The sequence below is a fragment of the Molothrus aeneus genome, chromosome 25, assembly GCF_037042795.1.
Source record: "Molothrus aeneus isolate 106 chromosome 25, BPBGC_Maene_1.0, whole genome shotgun sequence".
Lineage (NCBI taxonomy): Eukaryota > Metazoa > Chordata > Aves > Passeriformes > Icteridae > Molothrus > Molothrus aeneus.
In genome coordinates this window covers 2,325,961-2,346,437 of record NC_089670.1, presented here as the reverse complement: position 1 = coordinate 2,346,437, position 20,477 = coordinate 2,325,961, and the positions used below count along the sequence as shown (strand labels likewise).

At 50.3% G+C, this 20,477-nt stretch overlaps 4 protein-coding genes and 1 long non-coding RNA gene across 9 annotated transcripts; 4 read left to right on the top strand and 1 right to left on the bottom strand.

Annotated features, from left to right (window-relative positions):
* The first annotated feature begins 342 nt into the window (after positions 1-342).
* Positions 343-4,264, top strand: LOC136566443 (ADP-ribosylhydrolase ARH1-like). Its single transcript, XM_066565586.1, has 7 exons — positions 343-368; positions 721-944; positions 1,632-1,730; positions 1,806-1,911; positions 2,441-2,520; positions 2,591-2,774; positions 3,237-4,264. The coding sequence occupies exons 1-7, from the start codon at positions 358-360 to the stop codon at positions 3,610-3,612; spliced, it is 1,080 nt and encodes a 359-aa protein (XP_066421683.1). The 5' UTR covers positions 343-357; the 3' UTR covers positions 3,613-4,264.
* A 1,471-nt stretch (positions 4,265-5,735) lies between these two features.
* CCDC61 (coiled-coil domain containing 61) lies at positions 5,736-8,587 on the top strand. Of its 5 annotated transcripts, none has more exons than XM_066565743.1 (14): positions 5,736-5,796; positions 6,217-6,377; positions 6,456-6,538; positions 6,634-6,791; positions 6,859-6,987; positions 7,082-7,157; positions 7,240-7,322; positions 7,411-7,523; positions 7,617-7,695; positions 7,801-7,865; positions 7,958-8,027; positions 8,097-8,160; positions 8,252-8,318; positions 8,405-8,587. In XM_066565743.1, the coding sequence occupies exons 1-14, from the start codon at positions 5,777-5,779 to the stop codon at positions 8,500-8,502; spliced, it is 1,266 nt and encodes a 421-aa protein (XP_066421840.1). In that variant the 5' UTR covers positions 5,736-5,776; the 3' UTR covers positions 8,503-8,587. The 5 variants fall into 5 exon arrangements, with proteins under 5 accessions (XP_066421840.1, XP_066421839.1, XP_066421843.1 ...); XM_066565742.1 differs by having other exon boundaries at positions 7,780-7,865; XM_066565745.1 differs by having other exon boundaries at positions 5,748-5,762; positions 7,780-7,865.
* Positions 8,588-8,862: 275 nt separating this feature from the next.
* Positions 8,863-10,527, bottom strand: BLOC1S3 (biogenesis of lysosomal organelles complex 1 subunit 3). The gene is made up of 2 exons (XM_066565748.1): positions 10,487-10,527; positions 8,863-9,811 (listed from the first exon to the last, which is right to left on the bottom strand). The coding sequence occupies exon 2, from the start codon at positions 9,806-9,808 to the stop codon at positions 9,332-9,334; it is 477 nt and encodes a 158-aa protein (XP_066421845.1). The 5' UTR covers positions 9,809-9,811; positions 10,487-10,527; the 3' UTR covers positions 8,863-9,331.
* Positions 9,590-10,818, top strand: LOC136566563 (uncharacterized). The gene is made up of 2 exons (XR_010785042.1): positions 9,590-10,218; positions 10,291-10,818. It is a non-coding gene; the product is annotated as an uncharacterized lncRNA (long non-coding RNA).
* A 1,959-nt stretch (positions 10,819-12,777) lies between these two features.
* Positions 12,778-18,944, top strand: DHRS7C (dehydrogenase/reductase 7C). Its single transcript, XM_066565734.1, has 6 exons — positions 12,778-12,931; positions 15,472-15,584; positions 16,730-16,940; positions 17,215-17,307; positions 17,601-17,756; positions 18,736-18,944. The coding sequence occupies exons 1-6, from the start codon at positions 12,778-12,780 to the stop codon at positions 18,942-18,944; spliced, it is 936 nt and encodes a 311-aa protein (XP_066421831.1).
* Positions 18,945-20,477: the final 1,533 nt, after the last annotated feature.

The window sequence follows — 20,477 nt, the reverse complement described above, 5'->3', positions numbered from 1 at the left end:
CCTTTGAGTGGTAAAAGAGGGTTTTAGACCCTGCAACAGAAGGTTTGGGTCTTAAAAAAATGGCTTGGGGCCCTGAAAATTCAGCTTTGAAAACACTTTGAACCCTGAAGTTAGGTTTTGTGCCCTCAGAGGATGCTTTGTTACCACAGTTTAAAGCTTTGTCCCTAAAAAGAGATTTGGGGCCCCCGGAGCCTCTCTTTCCCTCTGCCCCTGGAGTCCCTCCCTGCTTTCTCCCTCTCACTGTGGGGGCAGCAGCCCTGCACCCCACATCCCCGGGGTGTTCTGGTCCCCTTAAGGGCCCCTGGCCAGCACTGGCCCCGTGCCCTGACCCTGACAGGCGTTCCCAGCTGCTGCACCATGGAGGAGAGGTGAGTGCATGGGATCCCTGGGGCTTCCCCTGCTGCTGGCACCCCTGAGCCCTCTGCTCAGAGAGGGCTCACCCTGAACACCCTGAACCCTCTGATCAGAGAGGGCTCACCCTGAACCCTCTGCTCAGAGAGGGCTCACCCTGAACCCTCTGCTCAGAGAGGGCTCACCCTGCACACCCTGAGCCCTCTGCTCAGAGAGGGCTCACCCTGGCACCCCTGAGCCCTCTGTTCCCTCCAGGTTCCCCCTGAACACCCTGGCACCCCCTGGTACCCCTGAGCCCTCTGTTCCCTCCAGGTTCCCCCTGAACACCCTGGCACCCCCTGGCACCCCCTGAGCCCTCTGTCCCCCCAGGGTGCCCTCGGTGGAGGCCTACGAGGCAGCCATGGTGCTGAGCGGGGTCGGGGATGCCCTGGGCTATCGGGGGGCCCGCTGGGAGTACTGCACCTCGGGCCCCCAGATCCACGCCGAGCTGGCTGAGCTGGGGGGGCTGGCAGCCATCAGCCTGGAGCCCCCCGAGTGGCCCGTCAGCGATGACACCGTGCTGCACCTCGCCACCGCCGAGGGGCTGGCCACAGGTGGGGGACACCATGACCAAAAGGGAGGGGTTCATGGGGTTGGGGTCCCCGTTGTACCCCAGGCTGGCACTGGAGGGGGTGTCCTTGTATGTCCCCTGAGGAGTGGGGGGTCTCTGTTGTGTTCCTTGGGCTGTGTGGTTGGTGTCTGGGTGCTCCCTTACAGCCTGGGATGTGTCAGGGAGGTCCCCATGACATCCCTGACTCAATTGGAGGATTGCTGGGATTGTCCAGTTCTGTGGGGGCCTTTGGGGCATCTTTATTACACTTTCCCCCACTTTTTAGGGGTTTTCAGGGGGCTTGGGGGGATGTGTATCCTTGTTTCCTCTAGGTGGGGGTGGCATGGGGACTGTCAGTGTGTCTGTGTGGTTCTCCTCATTTATGTGCCCTTTCCTCCCCTATTGGGTGCTGGAGATGGGGACATTTCCCCCTCCCTCTTTGGGAACCTGGCAGGGTCCCCCTTTCTCACTCAGTCTGCAGTGCTCAGGAAGATTCCCCATTTCCCCACTAAACTCATCCTGCTTCCCCTCCAGTTTTGGAGGCTCTGTGGGGCAGTGTTCCCTTTCCCCACATTTTTGGGGGTGGTGCAATGAGGATCTTATTCCCCCCTTTCATATTTGGGGGGTTCATGGGGCCTCTCCCTGCCAGCCTGGGTAACCTGGGTGGGTTCCTCACTCCCACCCTGCACAGGCCTGGAGGGGGATCCCCTCCTGCACGAGCTGGCTCGCCGCTACGTGGCCGCCATGGGGGACATGGAGGGACGCAAGCCCGGACCCAGCAGCATCCTAGGTGAGCAGGGCCCAAGGAGCCAGGGAGGGGCAGGGGGGCTCAGGGAGCCTCACACCCCCGTGTCCCCCTCCCCAGGCACCTCCCAGCTGCGGCCGGGGGAGCCCCAGGGCTTCCGCATCCCCTTCAACCCCCGCGGCACCGGCTGTGGGGCTGCCATGCGCAGCCTGGCCATCGGCCTCAGGTGGGCACGGGGACACCAGGGACACCTGGGGACACTGGGGACACTCAGGGACAGGGATGTGGGTGTCAGAATGAGTGGAAGGGGGGATACAGGGAGGGACACAGGATGGGGATAAGGGGGTGTCAGAACTGGGGGAGTGGGGACGTGAGGATGTTTGGGGCTGGGGAAATGGGGGTGTCAGAGCTGGAGGGAAGGGGATGTGAAGGGATGGGAGTAGGGTAAGAGGGACATGAGGATGTCAGAGGGAGAGGAGTGGGGTGGGTGACATGGATGGGGTTGGTGGAGCTGGAGAGGACAAGGTCCAGGGCTTGGGGACGTGTGGTGCTGGAGCTGGGAGGCTGGGGATGGAGAACATGGGGACAGCAATAGGGAAGAGGGACACAGGTCACAGAGCAGGTAAGAGTGGGATGTGGACGTGATGGGGCTGGGAGAATGGGCACAGCAGGGACAAAGGTTGGTGGTATGGGAATGGGGACATTCCTGGAGATACAGGAGCAGGGGCGTGGGGACTGGTCTGATGCCAGTGCAGGTACCCACATGCCTCAGAGCTGCCAACTCTGATCCGGGTGAGCATCGAGAGCGGGCGCATGACCCACCACCACCCCACTGGTGAGTGCCAGCCTGGCAGGGGAGGGCAGGAGGGGACAGCAGAACCCCCCTGAAACTCCTGTCCCCACAGGGTACCTTGGAGCACTGACCGTGGCCCTCTTTGGGGCACTGGGGGCTCGGGGTGAACCCCCAGAGCACTGGGGGGCTGAGCTGCTGCGGGTCCTGCCCCTGGCACGGGCCTACGTGGAGGGCACCGGGGTGTCTGTGGAGGACAATGCTGCTGCCTGGCCATTCTTTGGAGAGGCGTGGCACCGGTGAGCAGGCACTGGGAGGGTTCTGGGGGGACACCGGGAGCACAAGGAGGGGCTGGGGAGGAGACTGAGAAGGGCTCAGGGATCCATTAATGCCACTGGTGCCAGCCAGGCTCTCTGATGGTCCTGGCAGGGCATTCCAGGGGTGTCACTGGTGCCACTGCTGACCCTGACTGATGCCCAGTCTGTCCCTGCTGCACCCAGTGTCCCAAGGTGCCATCCTTGGGGACAGTGACCTCTGTGTCCCTGGGGTTCCTGGGGCACTTAGTGTTCTTGGTGGTACTGGTATCCAGTGCCTTGCTGGAAACCACCAGGTTTCCTGACTGTCCCCAGTGTCCCCACAGCTATCTGGGGTCACAGGGGCTGCTGAAAAGCCACAGCCCAGTGACCCCCAGCGTCACTGCTTACCCCATTGCCTGTGACAGCAGTGTCCCCGGTGAGCTCGATGTCCCCATGTCTCTGCAGGTACCTGGAGTCCCGCGGGCTCCTGGCAGGCGGTGGCCCTCCGCGGGTGCCATCGCTGCCGTCCCCAGCCGAGCGGGACACAGAGTACCTGGGCTGGGCGCTGGACGCCTGGCCGGGGCGCAGCGGCCACGACGCGCCCATGGTGGCGCTGGAGGCGCTGCTGGCAGCGGGGGACAGCTGGGAGGAGCTGTGTGCCAGGGCGGCGCTGCACGGCGGCGACAGCGACTCCACGGGCACCATCGCTGCGGGCTGCTGGGGGCTGCTGCGGGGGCTGGCGGCCGTGCCCCCGGGGCTGCACCGCCGCCTCGAGTACCGCGGGCGGCTCAGCGACGCTGCCCGGAGCCTGCACACGCTGGCCTGGGGGGCACGGCTGTGAGAAATGAAACCCGGGAGATGAGAGCGCTTTTTCACAGTAGTAATTGCTACTTGATGTTAATGACGTTGATAGGGTCTTAATTTGAAGTGTCGGTCTGTTGTTAAATATTGAATGTTAGAGTTCTAGGACTTGCCTTTAGTTGCCGCTGTTAAGTGTTACTGTTTTATCCTGGATTTGTAGCTCTCCCTGTCATACACGGAGTATTTGTACCCCTTTCTGTCTCACCCCGGATTTGTATCTATTCCCGTCGGGAACCACTTTCCCTGCTCCCCTGCTCCCAGGAGGACTTGCACCCGGACTGAATTTAAATGAGAGGCTGTGGGAACTGTATGAACCCTCTCAAAACAACAAACCAGCACATAAACTATGACTTTAACCCAGCAAAACCACACTAAATCGCCCAGCCTCGACCAGAGCCAGATTCTGTCCTGCCACCAGACCTTCAGAGTACTCAGCTTGGAGGATACCTCTAAACTACGAGCCAACATTGTCTTCCTAAGGACTTTTGTGAGGATGGAAGCTCCAGCTCTCCCGAAAGATAAAGTTTCACTCATCCTCCTCCCCAGTGTCGTCCTGTGGGAGCAGTGGCGGTGTGTGCAACCCCTTGGGTTCTCCACCCATAGCTGTCTTTAATAAAGGCCTTTTTAAAGGAGCTGCTCTCCTGGCCCTGTTTATCTGTGACCACCACTGTGGAGCCTTCATGTTCACCTTTAATCTGATACCCAGGCCCTGGGGAAATGACTTCTTTTTCCCACAGAAAATAGCCTCTATTTGCAGCCACTCGCCCTTGCCGACAGGGCAGTGCCAAGCTAGAAATTGGCCAACTTTGCTGGATTTCTCCAAAACTAAAGCTTTAGTAATCTGAGTTTAAGACTCCTTTGTCCCTGCAAGGCCCTTCAGGGTGTGCTGGGGTGCATGGCAAGCCCCAGGGTGACCACCAGCTCTTAGTGCTGCCCAGGTGGAGAGCTCAGAACCTGCCCAAGGAGCCTCAGTCACCCCCAGAGTAAAAAACATCTCCCGAGTCACTCTGGGTCTGGATTTGAGCCCTGTGCCTCTCGTCCTGCCTCTGCCTGTGCTTCAGGTCCAAAGGGTTACTCTTCAGATTCAGCCCCAAGCTTTTCAAACCTTTATTTACATAATGCAATCCTTAAAAGTAAGGAAAACAGCACCGGTGCTTTGGTGATTTTAAATCACCAAATAGTCAATTCAAGGTCCAAACCGGCATTTTAATGCTACAAAACCACATTTATACATTCCAAGATTTACGTTTTTAAACTTTCAAAGAGTCATTTAGAGGGCCCAGAGGGTCATTTTGAAGGCCCCAATTTTGACCTGGGGTGCTCACAATGCCCTCAGTGTCACCCACTGCACAGACAGACCCACAGACAATGTTCTGCCTAAATAAGGCTGCCTGAAGTCCCAGGGGCAGTTTTGGGGTGTGCTGAGGAGTGCTGTATTTGCTCTCTTCCGCAATATTTTATGGGGGCCAACCTCCTGAAACATTCTGGGGCGGATCTGGAGCCTTGGGGCTGCCCCTTCCAACCATTTCAGGGTGAAAGTTTGCAATTTGGGGGGCGATCCTCCCAAACACTGGGGCCCTCTAGTGGAGTCCTGCGGCCTCTAGGGGCATCCCCCAGCTTCTCACTGGTTAATAAAAACAGGTTCGAGGTCCAGTTGCTCCACAACTTGTCGGTGCCCTCCTGCACTACCTCGGGTTCTGTGCTGCCCCATATCCAGCCCAGACCTCCTGCCCCAGGCCCAGTGACCCGCCCCGTTCCGTATCTCCCGTCAGAGCCGACCTCGGCCATGATTAATGGCGGGTAAGGTCCCTCAGGGACCATGAGAAAGGGCGGGGCCTACACAGGCAGGCGTGGCTCCACCTCTGCCCCAAAATGAGCGACAGCTCCAATAACCAATAGTGCAGCGGGAGCAGGAGGCGGGCTTTGCCTGACAACCAATGGTAGCGGGAGGCTGGCGGGCAGGGCGGAGCGGCTAACGGCATTGCGATGACGGGCAGCGCCAACAGCCAATGAGCGGCGGAGAGTGGTGAGACCAGCCAATGAGGAGGCAGGGCGTGGCGCGGCCAGCCAATGAGCTGTGGCGGTGCGGCGGAGCGGGGCGCGGCCAGGCGCGGAGGATCGCGGCGGGCGGTGAGGCTCCCCCGATGCGGCACGGCTGCTCTCGGTACCTGTGGGCTGAGCGGCACCGCGGGCCCGGCCACCCCCAGCTCCCCTCCCTCGGTACCCCACGAACAGCCCCGCCACGCCCTGGGATCCCCGCAGGCCGCAGGTCCAAACCCACGGCTCTCCCTTTGTTCCGCTGTGTTCTCTCCACCCCTTCGCGCTGCGCCCGCCCCCAGCCGAGCCCAAGTCAACAAAAGCCCCGAGGTCCGCTCTGCTCACCGCTCGTGGGGCTGTGGGCTCCCCTTCTCGCCCCGTCCGTTCCCCGTAATTTTGCTCCCGCCCGGCCCTCACCAGCCCGGACCCCACCCCAGCTCAGCTGTCCCGAGCCCTCCAGCCGGGCACCCCTTTCCCCTCTGTGCTGCTGGGGTGCCCGGGTGTGCCAAGGGTGCCCCGGTGTGCTAAGGGTTCCCTGTGCCCGCAGAGCCCCCGGCGCCATGGCGGAGCCGCGGTACCTGCAGGCCGAGTGCGCTTTCCGGCCCGGGGCACACACGGTGCGGGTGACCCAGACCCGCAGCACCTTGCGGGTGGAGGTGGAGGCTCACGGCACCAGCGACCTGTGGAGGGGCGAGTTCGATGCCGCCTGTGAGTGCTGGAGGGAGCCTGGGGGATGAGGGGATCTCCCACGGCTGCCACTGACCAAATACCCTCTGCTCCTTGCAGTCATCGAGGACCTGACCCGCAAAACGGGGAATTTCAAGCAGTTTGGCATTTTCTGCAGCATGCTGGAGTCGGCACTGACACAGGTGTGGCTGTGCTGCTCCCCTACACGGCGTTTTGGGGGTACCTGGGGTGGGGTGTGTGTCCCACCGAGCCCTCCTGCTTTTCAAACTTCCTGCAGAGCAGCGACTCCGTCAGCCTGGAGCTGCTCACCTTCACCGACCTGGAGACCCTGCATAGCCGGAAAGTGGGGGCAGTCACCCGGCCTTCCCCTTCCACCTCTTCACCCCTCAACAGCAAGCGCTACCTCATCCTGGTCTACTCTGTGGAGTTCGACAGGTGACAGGGGACAGCAGGCAGGGGTCACGGGGAAGTGACTCCAGCCTCACCTCGTGCTCTCCTCCAGGATCCATTACCCGCTGCCGCTGCCCTACGCGGGCCGGCCGGACCTCGTGGCGCTGGTGCGGGAGCTGCAGGAGCAGCTGGGGCAGCTCCGTGCGCGGCGCCTGGAGGAGACCCAGCACTTGCGGGATGCGTGAGTGGGGCTAGGGCACCCGGAAGGGTTTGGGGGTTCCTGTCTCTCAGGGTGAGGAGGGAACCCCCAGACCACCCCCTGGCATTCCCCCCAGGCTGTGGCAGGCACTGGAGGAGAAGCGGGCAGCAGAGAGCCGGCACCAGCGCGAGTACCGGCAGCTGGCTGCAGAGGTGGGCTGGGAGGGTGGGAGCTGCTCTGGGGAGGGACAGGGGCTGCCAGATGCACAGTGAGCCTTTTTTGTCCCCCTTGAAGCTGGCCCAGGCAAAGGCGTCAGAGCAGAAGCTGCAGCTGCGGGTGAAGAACTTGACAGCTGAACTGGCCTCCTGCAGGAGGGGGTGAGGCCGGGGTGAACTCTGCAGGATGACCCTCAGGACTGTGGGGTGTCCCCCTGTCCCCCCCTGATGGTGCTGGTCCTCTTGGCAGCCGCCAGAAATCTGCCAGCCCAGCCCCACGCGCCCAGGAGCGACGCTCAGCATCCCTGGAGAGCCACAGGAGCAGCCGAGGCCAGCCCTCGCCAAAGTCCCTGTCACCTGCAGGTGTGGGACACTTGGGGACACACCCAGGAGTGGAGACATTACACAGCTCATCCCCTCCTCACCCTGAACCCCTCCTCTGCCTCCCCCTGCCAGGCTCCCGCCCACCACGCTTCGACCCCACTGCCTTTGTCAGGGCCCGGCAGCGCCGGCAGAAGGAGGCTGAGCTCAGAAAGTAAGTGGTGCTGACAGCTCCCCACATCCCTCCCTGGTTCTTGGGGGGGTCTCCTCCCCGCTTCGGCCCCATGTTCCCCCTTAGCACCATCTCCCTTGGGTGCAGCCAGCGGCGTGGAGTGGCTTCTGGCAGCAGCAGCCCGGCCAGGAGCCACAGGCGCAGCTCGTCTGGTGAGTGGGGAACAGGAGGAGAGTTGGGGGTGGACCCACTGCAGGCTGGGGCTCCTTCCTCAACTTCCCCCCATCCCCATTTCTCCCTGCAGCTGAAAGCTCCCGGAGCTGGCGCCAGGGAGGAAGCCCTGGCAGCAAAGCCCCTGAGCCCACGCCCTGCAGGTAATGCTGGGGTTGGGCAGGATGCTTGGGCATCCCTTCTAGCACCCTTTAACCCCCCTCCTTGGGCAGGGACAGGAGAGTGACCCGTACACGGAGACCCCTGAGCACCTCACTCTGCAACAGCCCCTGTATGGTGAGTGGCTGCCCCTTTGGGGTTCCCCCACCCCTCCATCCCAAAGCAGGGTGACCAGGAGGTCCATGGTCACCCCCAACCTGCCCCCCAGGCGCCTCGCCCAGCTGCCAGCCACAAGCTGCCAGTGTGCAGGACTGCTGGCAAGCGTCCTGGTAAAGGTGAGGCCCCATCTGAGCCCCTAGATATTTGAGGGACACCCCAAGCCAGACATTTTTAATCCTTTTTTCCTGCACTGCCTCCCCAGAGAACCGCTCCAAGGAGCCCTCAGCTGAGCTGGCTGAGATTGATGCCCGGCTGCAGGCTCTGCAGGAGTACATGGACAGCCTCAACACCCACATGTGACCCCTCCAGCGACACACAGCCTCTCCCTGTGTCCTCTGGAGTTTTGGTACAAGTGTCCCCCCAAATAAACCCTTGTTTGGCGCCACAGTGTGTCCTTCTTGGGATGGGGTGAGGGCAGTGTCCCCTGGGAGGGACACAGTGTTTGGGCTGAAGGCACCAGGGACTTCACAAGAGGGTGACAGTACCAGTGCTTGGGGACATGTGGGATACAGCCCAGGCCACCAATCTTGTCCCCTGGGCTACCAGTGAATCAAAGGCCACTGCAATGTGACACCAGCACCCGTGTCACCCTCCTCTGTGCCCATGCCTGCAACACTACTGTCCTCACAGTGGACTGTCCTCCAAGCTCCTCACTATGGCTCTGACACCACCACGGCTTTATTCAGTTCCATGTCACATAAAACAGTGGCACTTGGGGACAATGGTGATGAGCCAGCACCAGGCTGCAGTTCAGGAATGGTGGCAGCTGGCCAGGAGACCAGCAGTGAAGATGTCACCAGATCATGCAGGTCCTGGGGCACCAGGCTGGTGCCCTCTATGCCAAAGCCACTCTTTGGTGTCACCATAGTACACTGGTGGTGATGCCACCGTGGTCAGGAGGTCTTCAGGGTCAGCATGGGGTGCTGCAAACGCGACTCACAACTCCACCCCCGGCAGGATGCTGCACTGATGATCCTGTCGGTGATGACCCCGCCGTGGCAGATGCGGTACTGGCGATGCCGAGGACAGCAGCGCTGCTGGCAGCTGCCCGTGGATATCTGCCAGGTGTCGGTGCCGCCGCTGGTGCCACTCATGGAGGATGCTGAAGGCGGTGCCCCGGCGGTGCCGCTCAGAGCTGCCCGCGGATGTCGGGCAGGAGGTGACACGCTGTGACGATGTCGATGGTGTCAGCCACAGCCCGCAGATCGCGGCGGGCCAGGCGCAGGCAGTGCGCGGCCGCAGCTGCGGTCACCTGCGCCCGGCCCAGGGCTCCGCCGAGCCCGCCCAGGCTGCGGGCGGCGCTGCCGTAGCTGTGCCGGAGGGCGCTGCCCACCGCGCCCCGCAGCCGCCCCGTCCCCTCCCGCAGCCGCTGCTGCAGCAGCGAGGGGCCGCCTCCCCACACAGCCGCCGGCTCCTCCGCCAGCACCGGCGGCGTCTTCGGCCTCTGCTCCTGCTCCTCCTCCTCCTCGTCCGTCTCGGAGGCTTCGCCCGGCACCTTCAGCCCGGCCCCGAGGGCCTCCCCGGCCGTCTCCACCAGCAGCTCCGGCTCCGAGTCGCTCTCCGAGGCTTCGCCCAGCACCACCCGGGGAGGGCGGGGGGCGGCCATGGCCTGGAGGGGACACGGGCGCGTCAGGGGCCGGCACCGAGGGGAGCGGGGCGCCGCGGGCTTGTCCCTGCGGACCGGTGCCAATGCCCTGTGCCCAGACCCCCCTAACCCGCGCGGCTTTCCCAGCGATCCCCGGGGCTCCCGCGGCCCCACACCGGGGTCCCCTGGGTCCCACAGCCCGGCAGTGTTCCCACAGCACGATCCCCTCGATCCCATGGCAGTGACCCCACTTCCCCACAGCGGGGTCCCCCTCTATCCCATCCATCACATCCCTACACCGGGGTCCTATCGATCCCACATCCCCACAGTGACCCCACATCTCCACAGCACGGTCCCACATCCCCGGCAGTGACCCCAGAGCCCCACAGCAGGGTCCCACATCCCCAGAGCGGGGTCCCCTGGATCCCACAGTCCCGGCAGTGACCCCACACCTCCACAGCACGGCCCCATATCCCCAGAGCGGGGTCCCCTGGATCCCACAGTCCCGGCAGTGACCCCACATCCCCACAGCGGGACCCCCTCGATCCCATATTCCCACTGCAGGATCCCACGGCCCCACAGTGACCCCACACCCCCAGAGCGGGGTCCCCTGGATCCCACATCCCCACAGTGACCCCACACCTCCACAGCACGGCCCCATACCCCCCCAGTGACCCCAGGGCCCCGTCCCGCTCCCACCTCCTGCCCGCAGCGCCGCCGGTCACATGACGCGCTGCCCACGTGACCGCACCCGGAAGCGGCGGCTCCAGCAGGCCCAGGAACGCAAACGAGGGTGGAATAAAGAGAGAAAAACAGCAAGGATGGGACTAATTAACCTAAACCTGTAACTGCACAATTAACTCCAATAAACTAATGGACTAGAACTTATAAAAATGAGAGACACCGTGATCGGTTGTGCATTTTGTGACCATTTTGGTTCATCTTGGGTGCAGCCCTGGCTGGGCTCTTGTGCTGCCCAAGGTGGATCCATTGAGGAGATCCTTTGAATAAATCCCTGCTTTATTCTGTAACTCTGTCCAGCCTCTGTTCTAGGGCAGCCTTCTCAAGGCATTACCGTGTAGAACAATTTTAAATATCCTTGTTCCTCTGGCGTTCCCAGCAGTGCTCTGAAGGTGGCAGTGCACAACACATTTCTCGGGTGTTTCTGAAACTCAGATTTCTGTGCTTTTGAAGATTTGGGTGTTTGGGTTAATGCAGTCACTGCATATCTGTATTTTCCCAGATGACTCTGACAGCTTTCCTTTACAATTTTTCATTATGTTAATGGACATGAGAGGATTTTATCTTTACAGTCTTACACACTGTGGGCTATATTGTTCTTTCAATTGACTTTTTCCTTCCTTTTTTTACTTTTCTTGTGACTTTATTGTAGTTCATTTGGAAACAAATCACTTGGAACTCGTATAAATCCTCTATCTCTACTGTGTGCTTTTTTATTTTATTTTTAATGTTTCAACTTTCCAGGAAAGATGTTTCCAGAGCCCTGACTGAATTAAACAAACAACACATCATGTTCCATAAAAGGAACAAACTGGCTCAGCTGCTGATAGGGAACTGCTCATTTGTTTATTAAAAGCTGATGCTTTAAAAGTAAGAGAAGATAGCTGGGGCTTTAGGAATTATGAAAAATTGGATTTCCTCTATGTTGCTGCAGGTGGCCTGGCATGACTCAATGTTTTTACATTTTCTTACAGAAACTGAGGTCCATTACAGCACACTGTGACCATTTTGCATTGAAAAACGTATTTATTTCTGTCATAGTTTTTTTAGCTATGTGAAAACCACCAATCTTACATAGCATAGTTTCTATTCAGTTTCCTAAAATGTTTCATTTTAACATTATGTTATAATCTAAAACTATATTTAACACACTTCTTAAGAAAATTAATACAGCATCACTTTCTAACCATAACACATATAATATTAATTTTTAATTTTGCCAACTATAAAATATATATTATTATAAACTATAATATAATTATATATATAATAATATATATTTTTATATAAATATATAAGATATAATCTATATATAATAAATAATTATATAACTATATAATATATTTATGTAATAATTATATCTATTTATATATAATAAATATAAATATAAATATAAATATAAATATATATATAAATATATATATAAAATTATAAAATACATATTTTTCACCACAGCTAGAAATGCATGCATTGTGCAGGTGATTTGATTCTGTACCAGGAGCTTTTCTGTGGCTGGTGGGGTGGGAAGGTCAGGCATGCAGATCACTCTGGGCAGGCTAAATTTACTCTGGCGTGCCTCTGTCACCAGCCATACATAGCCACTCTCACTCAGGGCAAGCAGCCTCAACAAATCAGTGCTCTGTGAAACTCTGAAGGATCTTCATTAAATCTGCAATGAAAAAGTTTGCAAAAATACAATAGAATGATCTGTGTGTATCTGGAGTCTTCATAGCCATGGTAAGTGATTCTGTTTTCTCTGTCTTTTAGAACAGAAAAGACTTGTGTTGTGAGTTTTATCTGAAATTTGGATTAGAAACTTTTTCACTGTTTTCTAATAATAGCAATGTGATTAAAAGTTCAGTGTTTATTTCATGTTTTGCTTCAAGGCATAATAGAATATAGATGCATTTATACATACATACATATATATATATACATACACACTCATATATATGTGTGTGTATTTTATTATGGTCTTGCCATCATACAGTAATTTTGCATAAAAGGAAACCAGATTTGCTTAGACCATAAAAAGACAAGGAAAACAGACAAAGAAACAACATTCCCCTGTTCATTAAAAAACAACATTACACCATTGATTGGAAAATCACCTTCCTACTGTTTCAAGTTGCTGCTTTGGCATGCTGATCAGTAGATTTTCTATATCAGAAAACATTGGAATAATTGAAAAATAATCAATGTGCATTGTGATTGCTGTACTCTCAAGTGCTCTTTTGTTTCCCACAGCCATGGGTTTCTTTTCTGTCCTTGCTCTGCCATTGCTGCTCTTGGGGATCAGTGGAATTATTTACATTTACCAGTCAGTCAGGTGGCTGCTGTCCAAGTCAGCAGTGCAGAACAAGGTGGTGGTGATCACAGATGCCATCTCTGGGCTGGGCAAGGGTGAGTTGTCTCATTTCTTCTCAGTGGCACAGAACAGAAGCAGCCAGAGAGGCACCCTCGGGGTGATAAACATGCACACATTGCCTTGGGTGCATTCATAACTGGCTGGATGAAGCAGAAGTTAATCATAAATATTTCTATTTATAAATTATTTCTATTTATATAAATATTTATATAATATAAAATATATATAATATAAAATATTTATATTTTTTATTTATAATAATAAATATTTTCTATTTATAATATGTTTAATATATGTTTATATGTGTTTAATAGATGTCTATGCATGTTTAATATGTTTATATTTATATATGTTTAATGTATATTTATGTTTCATAGATGTTTATATTTTTAATGAATATATTTGACATAATCTATATAATAATTATATTATTACATTTATATTTATTATCATTATTATATTATATTTATATTTATTATCAATATTATATTATTATATATAATATATATATTATATTGGTTAACTAGTAGGAGCTGCAGAGCTTTGTATTTATTTAATTCACTAGAGTGAGAGGTTTTAGAAGAACACTGAGTGCTATTTTTAGCACGTTGCTACTGTAAGATCTCATTTCACAGGCTGTCAGTGCAGGGTGGCTGCATAAACAGGTGTCACCTTACTCTTTACATGTTCCTTTTCAGCCCTGAGAGACTTCAACAGTTCCTGCTTCTTGTGAACAGCAATGCTCACCCCTTTTTCCCTGTTTTTATCTCTTCCCCCTCTAAATATATTTTAAATATCACCCAAATTACTCCTCCAGTGTTTCCAGATGGGCTGCCTGGCTCTGTGCAGTGTGACTTCAGAGGACAAGGAAAAAGTGGCTGCTTAGAACAGAGGCTGGACAGAGTTTGAGAATAAAGTAGGGATTTATTAGGAGGCCTCAATAGAGCCACCTCTTTTAATATTATATATATTATATGTACATTATATATATTATATATATAAATAAATAAATATATATAGTATATATATAGTCTACCTATATATATATATTTTTTTTATATATATTGTCTACCTGTCATATTATTGTATATATTATATATTTATTATATATATTGGACAAGGTTAGGAGAATAAAGTGAGTATTTATCAAAGGCCTTCCACAGATTCACCTTGGGCAGTCAGAAACCTTGCAGAGCCTCCACCCAGGATGGATGATGGTCACCAGGTTTTTATACAGATTTAAGTTTGGTCCATTGCATATCAGAGGTTAATTGTCCAATTGCAGCTTCAGCTAATGAAGTCATATTCTCCCAGTCTGCTCTCCCACAATTCACTTTTGTTTGTACTTTTTGGGGCCTGAGGCTGTAGGGTGTCCTTGGATCTCAGGCCCAGAGGGATTCTTCTGTCTGACCAAAATGTGAAGGCAGTAGCTGACACTTTATATGGATTTCAGAGTCCTACACTAATGGATCTGAAAAACATAAAAGCCAAAACTGAAGGCATCAAGGGTGTGCAATAATTTACCTGTTCAAACAACTGATCTGGGTGGCCAGCCCAGAGCACCCCTGGTCCAGGGGAAGTGACAAAGATGCCAGGCTGGCAGAGTGGGGTGCTCATCCCAGGGAAGGGGAGGCTCTGGCAAACCTTAGAGCCACTTCCAGTGCCTGAAGGGGCTCCAAGAGAGCCAAAAAGGGACTTTGGGCAGGGGCCAGCTGTGGGTGTGGGCTCTAAGGAAACAGACAAATTCTTTTCCTACAAGCCAGAATTTCTGGACTAGAGGCAACATTCATCAAAGTTAAAAAAGAGAAACAAATCTATGATGATTGAAGATGTTTTCAATGGTTTGTGATTGTTGTTGAAACCTAGTTCCTGTTTTTTCTGAGTGCTGAAACTCAGAAAAGTTCTACAGGAGAACATCATTGGTTTCCCTTTCCACCTTTATTGCTGTTCACATAGAAGTTTTTTCTCTTTATTTTTTTCACAAGATTGCCTCAACTGTTGTTTATGGGGAAAATACTGCTCTAATTGTTCTGGCAAATACTCTTTTGGGCATTAAATTAAAAATCCTTCTATGCTAGAAAAAGAAAAAAAGAAGAGAAAATGGAAGGCATTCTTAAAATTACTGTGGTAAATAATGAAAAAGATTGCTTAAAAAAAAGCTTCCAGCTGCACAGGTTTGCAAAACTACAAGGGTGGATCCAGAAATACTTCCATACAGATATTAAGAGTCTAACATGATCATTTAAGAAATCTAAAATGGGTAGATTGGCATAACTGGATTTCAAGTGGGTATTGAAATCTGGAGGAAATGTTTCCTAGAGGACAGCAAGCACTGGGGTTGTTCTGTTGCCCATTCAACACAGGCATTATCCCATTACATTAAATTTAATTTATTACTCACCTATGTACTATCACAAGCCAATGCTTTCTTTTTTTCTCATATTATTTTCAAATTAATGAATTTTAAAGCATGGATTCACCACCCTTAACAAAACCAGCATCCCATTTCAAGCAAAATAAACAAAATCAATTTGCCACTATTGTAATTATTTTTTTTAATGTGTTTCTCTCCTAGAATGTTCTCGTGTGTTTCATGCAGGAGGAGCAAGGCTTGTGCTGTGTGGCAGGACATGGGAAAAGTTGGAAGCCTTGTATGATGCCTTAATTAGTGTGACAGACCCCAGCATGGTAGGTATGCACAGCCTGGGATAAACCTCGCTCAGGGACAGAATGGAATTTTAGATGCAGTAAAAAAAAATGCACAAGAAATGGGATTTGCTATTAATGACGGCTTTGGTCGCCCAGGTAATGACAGCAACAGCCCAGAGAGAGATGATGCCAAAATCCTGCTCTCCTGAGCTATTCCTGTGAAGCATCTGGGTGCTCCTGTGTTCTGAACAAGCCACCCAGCTAGAAATCCTCAGCAGAGCAATTTGCCTGATCATGTGGATGGAAGGGATCCAAATGCTTCATGTAATGACAGGAAATGCCACCAGGTTTTCATATAATTCGTGTGCTCGAGGAGTGGGAGATAGGGCTAAAGATCAAATTCATTTTGAGCTTCTTCACTGTTTGTGGATAAAGTGCCAGGTAGAAGGGATTTGGAGTAAAAAAAGTAAAGAAAACTGCCTTTTCCTCTTGGCCACTGACAGAGGAGATGCAGGACTCCAGCTCTTTGGCAGGTGTTTCTTGAGGCTCCTGGCCAAACTTCCCTTCTGTGACTAATTCAGCTGAACTATTCCAGGACACAGGTGTTCCTGAAGGTATCACATCAATTTTGCAGCCATTGCTCATCAGACCTACAAATATTTGCCCTTTTTTTTTGCAGTGGGCTTCATTCATCTGCATAAATAACCACAAAAGTAATGTGTTCATGTTAGCCTGCACAGATTCAACTAGGGAGAAATATTAAGTATGCCTAAAAGTTCTGCATTACATTCTCTAATTAATGCAGTAAATGGAAAAAATTTGAAGTTCATTCCTCTGTCCCACAGCTGATAAAACCTGGTTTTGCAGAAACCATACAAAAGCAAACTCCATTTGTATGACCTGTAGCAAAACAAACCGTTCCTACCTTCCCTCTGTCCCCATGTGTGTGTAGCTCATCCATCAAAGGAAATAGAAAGAAATAGAAATAGATAGAAATAGAAAGAAATAGAAATAAATATAAAGAAATAGAAATAGAAATAACTATAACTGTAACTATATAACTATAACTATAACTATAACTATAACTATAACTATAACTACAAATACAAATACAAATACAAATACAAATATAAATATAGTTTGTATCTAACAAGTCCCAATGAAATGAGTCTTTTGCTCCCCAGACATATGCCCCAAAGCTGATTCTTCTGGATATCACAGACATAAGCTGCATCAGAGATGTAGCCAAGGAAATCCTGAACTGCTATGGCTGTGTGGATATTCTGATCAACAATGCAAGCATGAAGGTGAAAGGAGCAGTGCAGAGCATTTCCCTGGAGCTTGATAAAAAGATAATGGATGCCAACTATTTTGGACCTATAACATTAACCAAAGGTATTTAATTATATATTTTTTTTCTTTTTTTTGCTGTTACCACTTAAAGCACATTGGCAATTAAGTGTGTTAATTAATACTGCAGCCAACTCTGCATGTAGAATTCAGGTGAAGTCTAGAAGACAATTCCTAGCCATTGGATTTTGTGATACTTTTTCTTGCAGTATTGAGACAACCTTCACTAAATTTGTGCTATTTACACTTCAGCTGTTGCTCCTTTTCACTAAATCAACTTTTACTCATGTGTCTCTTTCTTGTATTTCTCTTTTTGCAGCCATCCTTCCCAATATGATCTCAAGAAGAACTGGCCAAATTGTTCTAATTAATAGCATCCAAGGGAAAATAGGAATTCCATTTCGTGCAGCTTGTAAGTTATACATTGCAAAAACATAAACTCTAATGCATAAGCTGTGAGGAGTCCCTGATTATTAAAAGTGGTTATTAAAAGTGCTAATTTGCATCCAAATTTACCATTACTACAGTATTTGGCTGAAATGTTTTCCAATTGGAACTCAATTGAAAATAGTTAAAATGCTACCTTAGAAATGCATTTTGGTTCATCATTCTATGCTCATTTTCCCAAACATTGGTGCTTTATTATACACCTGCTTCCATGCGAGCATGTATCTAAACATGCACATGTGTGCTTTTTACTTTTAGATGCTGCTTCCAAGCATGCTGCTGTAGGATTTTTTGATTGTCTTCGAGCTGAAATGGAGGAATTTGATATTTCTGTCAGCACTGTGAATCCAACCTTCATCTGCTCCTACCATCGCCAGCCAGCACCAGGCAACTGGGAGGCATCAATCTGGAAATGTAAATTTGGGTGGATGAAGATGAGGCACATAAAGCAGGAGGGAGGCTTTTCCAGGGTTAAAAAAAAAAAAGGAAAAAATGATGGAAATGACAGAAAGGATGAATAGGCATGAGGAGCAAAAGGAAAGAGATATTTCATATCTCTTTATGTAGATATATTCTATATCTATATATAGATCTATATATATCTATATCTATATATAGGTATATTCTATATCTATATATAGATATATATATATATATATATGGATCTATATATATCTATCTATATATAGATATATTCTATATCTATATAGAGTACCTCTATATTCCTCTGTATGGAGGTAATATTGGCCTGTTGAAAAGAGAAGGAGCCTGGAATGAGACAATGTTGTGTGAGAAAATAAATATAATCAGGGCATCAGGAATGGAGGGGGAGGAGAGCACAAAAGTGTCACTATGAGACACGAAACAACTCAACACAGACCCGCTGCTCTTTCCAAGGTAAAAAAGGGACTTTTTATTTTCTGACTCCAACATTTATAGATTTCCAAAAGTGACAGTGGATTGGAGGGTGACAGTGCCACCTCTCCAATGACACTGGACAAACCAACAGCCCATCACATTTCTCCTCCTCCATAAAAGAATGAAAAACAATGAGTTATTAACATAAAGTGTCCGAGAAAGTTTCCTTACAAGAATGTAAACTTAAGAAGGCTTAGAAAATCTTAAAAAAATCAGGGCAACACAAAAGGGACAATTCCAGTACACTCAGGTTGCCCCTTCCCTTAGGGACTGGAAGGACTTTACCTCAATTATGAAAAGATCTTGGCCACATACTGATGAGGAGAATGGAGTGGGGAAGGGATTGAAAGTGCATAGAAATTAAACTGCTTTGACTGATTCACCAGCTGTGTACCTTTCTAACACCATTCCCTCAGAGTACCTGCCTGTTTCTCTGTCTGTGTGTCTGCAGCTCTCACTCCTCTCTCATTTGCAGTCTTTTTCAGGAAGGTGTCCTACGGTGTGCACCCCGTGGAGGTGGCAGAGGAGGTCCTTGCCACGGTGAGCAGGAAGAAGCAGGAGGTGCTAATGGCCAATCCCATCCCCAGAGCAGCAGTTTACATCAGAACATTCTTCCCCGAGCTGTTTTTTGCCATTGTTGCCTCAGGGATTAGGGAAAGGCTGAAGACAGAAGAGGAAAATTGATTTTGATCGGTTATTTCTTTGCTTTTGACCTGAAAAAAAAAAGGTTTTTGTTTTGAATGTCAGTGACTTGGTCTGTTTGCTATGAGTAGAATAACTCCACTATCATTGACACACACAATCTTTTATAGATTTAGGAACTTCAGATGAAACAGAACACCATTGAAAGGTCAGCTGGACTAGCTCCTAAATTTAAATTTAAATAATCTATAAATTGGTTTTAGGGATTATGACAATGTGCTGCTGCTGCTGCAAGTCCCATTGCTCACATAACTTCCAGCACTTACAGACCTCATTCATGATACAATCACCAACCATGACAGGAATTCTGAGGGCAAAGGAATATCTGTCACTTGCAGGGACATGAACCTTTGGCTGTAGCTCTAAATGAATTGCTCTGGCTTCAAGAAACCTGGCTCAGGGAGGTGTTCACCTCTGGGATGGAGGGGTCAGTTCCTGCAGCTCCTGCTGGAGCTCCATCTGCTTTCTGGTCTAGCACTGGGGTTTATTGTAGTGTGAGTGATTATGCCTTCACTGGGAAGTCAAACAATCATTTGTTCAAAATGTTCTTGGTCTTCAGCAGAGCTCTACTCCTTCAAACCAATGGGCATTTGCTGTGATCTCAGTTCTCTTTGTTTCTGTACCTCAGCAACAGCCAAGTCCTCCACATTTCCGTAAGAGCAAGATGCAGAATAAGCATCATTTCATCAGAAAAGGATCAGGCACCACAGGACATCCCAGCTAACCATGTACCAACATTTTTTTGGCTGCCCCATCCCTGGAAGAGTTCATGTCCAGGTTGGATGGGGCTTGGAGTAACCTGGGATAGTGGAAGTTGTCCCTGCCATGGGTGAAATGAGACAGATGCTCATTGAGGTCCCTTCCAACCCAAACCATTCTGTGATTTCTATGATTTCTATTATTGTCATTCTTTTTTTTTTGTAAAACCAAGTGGATTACATGTTAAAATAAGCTGAATAATCCTTCTGCTCCATTTTGCACGTTCTAGAGCTCAGCATAAATTCTTCACACAATTTCACTCCCAAACTGTGAGCAGTTCAAGGAGCCACAGCAGAAGGCAGTGAAAGAGGTAAAATAACACCAGTATCCTGTCAAGAAAGTTTTAAAACCAGATGAATTTTTATCTAGAAAGTTATATCTGAGTGATTTTCAAATTCCTGAAATGTTCTGCAGAGAAGGAAGGACTGAAGTGTTCTCCATGTCTGCTGGAGTAGGACAATGTGCTAAAATTACTGCCAAGGAGATTTACAGGGACAGCATTTTCTGCTAAGAATAGTTAAGCACAAAGGATAAATTGCCACAGAAATTTTCAAATGCCTGTCTTCAGAAGCTTTAAAGAAGAGATTAATGAAACATCTGTAAAAAAGCAATGTAGCTTTAGTTTATCCTGCCTAAAAGAAAAGAGGGATTAGATGACCTTTTAAATGGGTCACACTTTTCTCTAATTCAGTGGCTTTTTCTCATCTTGAAGATGAGGTTTCTCCACTGGTATTTCAGACACAATATTTTTTTTCC